The 6,157-nt window shown below is 35.5% G+C and overlaps 1 protein-coding gene across 1 annotated transcript in view; it reads right to left on the bottom strand.

Moving 5' to 3' along the window:
- The window catches only part of LOC112692187 (very-long-chain 3-oxoacyl-CoA reductase-like), a 33,122-nt gene extending 29,551 nt beyond the window's left edge, over positions 1 to 3,571 (bottom strand). The window contains exons 1-3 of the mRNA XM_025566761.1: positions 3,231 to 3,571; positions 2,443 to 2,489; positions 1,837 to 1,912 (exon numbers count right to left, since the gene is read on the bottom strand). Coding sequence (XP_025422546.1) covers positions 1,837 to 1,912; positions 2,443 to 2,489; positions 3,231 to 3,462 — 355 coding nt within the window. The 5' untranslated portion in view covers positions 3,463 to 3,571. The remainder of the gene's footprint in view (positions 1 to 1,836; positions 1,913 to 2,442; positions 2,490 to 3,230) is intronic.
- Positions 3,572 to 6,157: the final 2,586 nt, after the last annotated feature.

Below are 6,157 nucleotides of genomic sequence, written 5' to 3'. Positions count from 1 at the left end.
AATAAAATTACAAATAATATAATTATTAGTAGTTTTTAAAGCAATCTATTGGCCTCATATTTTAAACCTACACATTTTATGTATTCTAATTGGTTTTAATATCCCCTCTTTTATATTTATTCCATGTTTCTTATATAAACTCTTTATTTTGTATTAGCAATAATATCATCCGTATCTGTCATCAGATTTTTACCTCGCACAGGTAAAAATAATTTCCTTTGGCCCAAATGGACTATTGTTTTTTTGGTCAAAATTATTACCTTTGCCCAAACGACCAACGCTCGTACAAACCACTTCGGAACGGTTTGGAATTGGGGAAAATATTTCTGAAAAGGAATTATGGCTATTCCGTTCGACGTGACGGTTCCAATCCGATCCGAACTAAATACCTCCAGTATTTTTAACTTATTAAAATGTATGCCATCAATTTTTTGTCGACTATTCTTATCCGATTCGACGTAATGTATTATTAAAATAACGTAATTGAAAAAGACAAAAAATTATAAATTAAATTAATAAATAAAAATACAAAATAATAATGAATAATATAATTTCGGGTATTATATCCATAATATCTATAATAATCCAGATTAATTTAATTCACAGTAAAACTGAAATGACTGTTATTGAATTAGGAAAAGAGAGCTACATGTTTATCGCTATATTTTTTTTATTGCTCTTGATAACACTTCATATAAATTTAATTAAATTCACTACAAAATCTCATTTAAAATTAATATAATTTTTATTACTTTGATAAACATTATCTCTTAGATACGACGAAACCCGTATATAGTTGTTATATAATACATATTCTAACATAAAATATATATTGCCTATATAAACCGGACCGAGTACCTAAAGCATATAGCTTTTTAATTTGGTAAGTAAACATTGGGTTGGGACCAGACCATTTTGGCCATGTAACGAGGATGGTCATATTAACCGATGTCGGTCGGAATCCACCGTATAACATTAAAAATAATTAAATAATTTATAAATAGTTATTAAATATTTTGTACAATATCAACATAATAAAAATCGTCATCACATTAAAACGGGTTTATTTAATTTTTATTTTTACATATATTTATTTTATTCATATTGATATTATTTTAAATATTTAACCACGAGTGCAATTCGATAATACTTACATATTTTGAGATAGTTCCTTTTTTCTTTAATGTAACGACAATTTGGTAGATATTATTTAAAAATAAGAAGCTCATGACTGGAGTTAAATCGTCAAAAGATTTGAAAAAATTAAAGAAACAATTAGTGACATTTTAAATGTCAAAGTTAATGGTGTACTAAAAAGAAATCATGTTAAACACAAATTAAAGCTGTTAAAATTGTTCTCAATGGTCTATTTTCTAAAGTTTTATTGGATGTAGAACTTTTTCTTAATTTAATCTACCCACTTACCCCGAACAAATTGTTCTGGCTTCGTTAAAATCACATGCATAACTGCTATAACGTTAAAACGTTACTTACGTACCTATCGCTTTGGTCATAAATTTATGGGTATGCCTACTAAATTTTAATTTAGTCCACCCAAATGTCCCTAAAAAATGTTTTTTCCGAGGCATTGACTTGGTAGAAAGTGCTTACAAGTCGTCTTGAAATGTTAAAAACGGCCGTTTTAATCAATATTGCAATCGAGATATGAACTAAAATTTACTAATTTTTTTTAATATAAATGTTCGACCAAGCACCTATAAGAGAAGTCAGAAATAACAGAAATCATACTAGTAAAATACGCCTTTTCAGCACATATTCGGCTATGCGAAGGAAAATCAATCCAGGGCCTTAATCGTGTGTGACGGTTGTACTTACGTATCTCATGAGCCACAGCCCGAAGCTTATCCAAGTTTCTACTGACGAGCGCCACGTTGATCCGTCGGTCGGCCAACTGTAAAACGATTACGTGTATTCGCGGACACAAAGTGGTTCGGGGTTCATATCATAACACTTGTCGCAGTGCAGGCGCGAAAATGATTATATTTTGCGTTCGTAACACGTTACTACCCGTCCGTAGGCTGCACGTAGCCTGTTTCGATGCGACTGTACACCAGTGGCGTCATTTCAGTTTTTCCTGTGGTCGAAATGCTTTTGATGAATTGCTGATTCGGGACCAATTAACGTACAGGGAAGAGGATGTCAAACCAGTCCAAAAATATAACTGATTTATACTTAGTGCATAAGTGTACCCATTTAGTACACGTCTTCTATATGTATATATATATTTTTTTTTAATTTACAACAGCCAAAGTTTGGACCACGGCAAATTCATGAGTTGCCTACCCCCTGCCACAAATGATGCCACAGATCGGCACGTCCGAAAACTGAAACCGGGACAGATAACGTCGTTTGGACACACCGTCCAGTGCAAAATATTAATCATTTCGCATCTCCACCACGAACCTTCAGGTTCGTGCGTACCTGAAGTGCGTACTCCTTGCCGATACCGTCTGTGCAACCCGTCACAACTGCGACCGAATTCGCGTGTTGTTTCCGATGGTCGCGCGGCAGCGCGAAAACAGCACCGAAAACAAACGGAAAACGTGACACAATAATATTTACAAAAGAAAAAAAAAATTAGAAATGTAAAGGGGAAAAAACAGGCAGCAAAATCAGACACGGAGGCGGAGGCGTAGCTATCAAAAAAACAAAATAAACACAATTGCTGGCCGGCATTCTACAATCTGTTGATTGGGGACAAAACCATCGCGTGCGGATTGGAACCTCGTCCGCAGGAACCGCGGGTAGAATTGGGCGCGTCAATATAAAAAAACAGTAAGATCGTCACAAATCGTTTGTCGGTTTGTCGCCCGGTGAAAATTCCTAATGAAAAAAAAAAAAAATGCGCCATGCGACGGAAAGATTTAGATTTAAAGAGGCGTAACGCGTACGTACTCGAAGAGTATGTGAATTGAAAAATCAAAAAAAAATGTTATCCTACTCGCGATCGGAATCACAGCATTACGTGGACACGCGATCGTTGTACGTAACAGATTCCCAAACGCGATTTCGTGATTCGATATACGGCCGAAAACCGTTTGAAAACAAAACGTCGGTCCGCGCATTGTTCACCGTCAGTTGTTTTTGGACTCGTGAGTAGGACCGCCGACGGGGCCCGAGGAGCACAAGATCCCTGCGATGGTTGTCCTTGTCGGGTCGGGACCCCGGTGCACGCCACGGCCCGGCAGAGGACGATGAACGACTCTTACCGGCCCAGCGACCTTCCATGCCGTCGAAATTCACGCCGTCGCAGCACGGGCATGTGGGCGTCCACGACTGTAGTGGCCGGCTGTATGGCAGCGCGTACCGGCACCAGCACGTGACCCGACGTCCCAGCCACAGGGCCCACGGGACCAGGCACCGGCGGACGACCATGGCTACGCCCACGTACCACATCATGTCGCCCGCGCACCAACGCAGCAGCCACCACCAAGAGTCCATCGGAACGGTCGAAACGAACGAATAGACTGGACGCGCGCGATCACTCGACTCGGAATGACACAGAATGAAGCGGCGTCGATCGGAAATGTCAAATGTCGTATGGAAACATAGGCAGAATATAAAACATTATTCCGTCATGAGTTACGCGGCGACAGCGCGCATAATGTCGACGCATAAATTGTACGATTTTTGTTTGTTCGATATTTTAATTTATTTCTTTTTTTTTTTTTTTGTCGTTCGCGCTGTTGTCGCGATATTCGACACAATGCACGTCGGCGTCGGGCTCTATAAATCCATATTATTATTACAACCGAAATGGTGCGCTTATGGAACGACGATTCCGTTTTCCTCTCAGTTTGACAGCTTTTTTCTGCGACGTTTTTACAACGTTTCGGGCGATCGCACGGACAAAAATCCCGTTTACCGGGTCGCTGATCTCATCGACTCTTACCTACTTACTTCAGTTTTTTTAATCGGCTCACAACTTCATACGGGTTTTTTTTTCATTTCCGAGTAATATTATTCGTGCATGGTTCAATTGCTTTCGTTTTGTATCAAGGGCGTATTTTAGTTGAGCGCATGGGTGCGGGGCGAAACTAATTTTTCTTCGAAACAAACTTAAAAAATAATTTAAAGTTCATTACCTCATATTCCTGTTGCTCTTTCGAATGAATAAATAAAAATAAAAGTACCAAATTGAATTTAATATTTATGTAATAATTATATTTAAAACCTACTGCATATAAAATAAGTATTAATAATAACAACACAAATAGTTCCTATATTAAAATTGTACCTTCCGTCTGAATCCTGTTTAAAAAAAAACAACAAATAATTATAGTAGTACGAGTAATAGTGACTATTAATTATTTTTTAAAAATTTTAAAAAAAAAATTAAGATGGTGACTTAATTTAACAAATATCTATGTAGAAAACATAAGGTTGGTAAGTAGTCAAATAACAAATTCCAAATTTCTTTTTTTCATTTTGGCAAATTTGTTGATTGTTTCATCAATGGATACAATAATATTTTTATGCACATGCAGCAAAGCCAAAACTGTTAGCCTATGCTGACCTATTCGTGATTTTAACCATGTTTTCAATCTACAAAAATATATTTTTGGCCAATATTTGCAAGTTAAAAAATATGGAAACAAATATTGTCAGTTACTGATTATTATTTGGTTTAAGGGCTTCTAGCTCTATAAAATACATAAATATGCAAATATCTGTGCATAAAAAAAAGATTAAATATCTATGCGCAACAAAAAATACCAGATATTATGTTGTAAAAAAAAAAATAGGTGAGTAAAATTATTAAGGACTTATATAGCTATAATAATTACAAAAATATAGAATATGCATAAATGCACCAAAAAATGACTAACTAGTAAATATGTGGTAAAAAAAGTTTTACTTTAAATTACTTTATATTATCTGATAAATACCTCGGTTATGGCTGTAAATTTCTATAACGGTAGGAATATCCGTGGAAGATAATACCATTATTCGTTCCACAACCAAAAATGTTATGATATAAGAAGATAAACAAGAATGTGATCAAATTGATTCATTATTGAATTTATTATCATATTTTAATAATAAACTAGTATTTTATATTCATAATGTTTTATATATTACATTTTTTAAATAAATCAATGTAGTATATTCAAAAAAAAAATATGAGCTATGGGGGAGGGCGAATGCCCCTTTTGCCATCCCCCTTAAAATACGCTTTAGCTTACATGTGTGTGTACGTGAACCACGATTAAAGATATAGGTGTATCTTTAATCGTGTTCTAAACATCACTACCTCAATCCACATCAATATCTTCGTATTCCTGATTATCGTAATTTATATATTTTTTTCCATCAAAATAGCGGCCGGTAAATGGATTTATTCCTGCATTTAAAATTTGTACATTTCACGCATTGATGAAGGTCTGAATTCAGCTGTAAGTCTGGTACGGTTAAACGGAAAATGCTAGATGAGATACGGATGTATATATTCAGGGTCGTCGATTGTTGAATAATCTTTGATAAAGTGGCCATTTGTTGGATTTATCCCGGTCTTGACAATTTAAGTAGGTATATTTTTCTAGCATCGTTAAGAGATATAATGTCTTAGATTTGGGTTCGAGTCGATTCGTTTTTTCTTAAGTATTTATAAGGAAAGAATTTTAGTAAATTTGTATGTAATTAAATACTATCAACAAACCAATAACCGTCTTTAAAGCGGCAAGTAGGTGGATTTATCTCGTTATCATTAACCTGTTTGATCATTTCGTCTAATGTCAAAATATATCTGGTTTTGGACTTAGGTCCTGGTTTCATAGTTTTTCTTTCGTTTTTAAATTCATAGTTTTTTATTAAATATGGATGTAGGTTTTCAATTTCACAACTATATGGTTCTTTATAATGTAAACATAAGACCCGTTGTTGTAATCGAGAGAACTACAAAAACCATCATCATTTATTTCTTTATCATTACTTATTTGCGGAATTTGCTCAACAACTATTGGATTTTCTTCAATCGATTCCGAATCCGAAATTTCAAATTCCATACCTAAATCATTATCTTCTAAGTCCATATCATAGGCGTGTGCACGGGGTATGCAGGGTATTCCGCTGCATAGTCTGCGGCTTCATGTGAGGGGCCCAGTGGCGTAGCCAGGGGGGGGGGGGCTAAGGGGGC

The sequence above is a fragment of the Sipha flava genome, unplaced genomic scaffold (genome assembly GCF_003268045.1).
Source record: "Sipha flava isolate LNK unplaced genomic scaffold, YSA_version1 71_pilon_pilon, whole genome shotgun sequence".
In the NCBI taxonomy this organism is placed as follows: Eukaryota; Metazoa; Arthropoda; class Insecta; order Hemiptera; family Aphididae; genus Sipha; species Sipha flava.
Note: the sequence above shows the minus strand (reverse complement) of the source record. Positions and strands in the feature narration are given on the sequence as shown.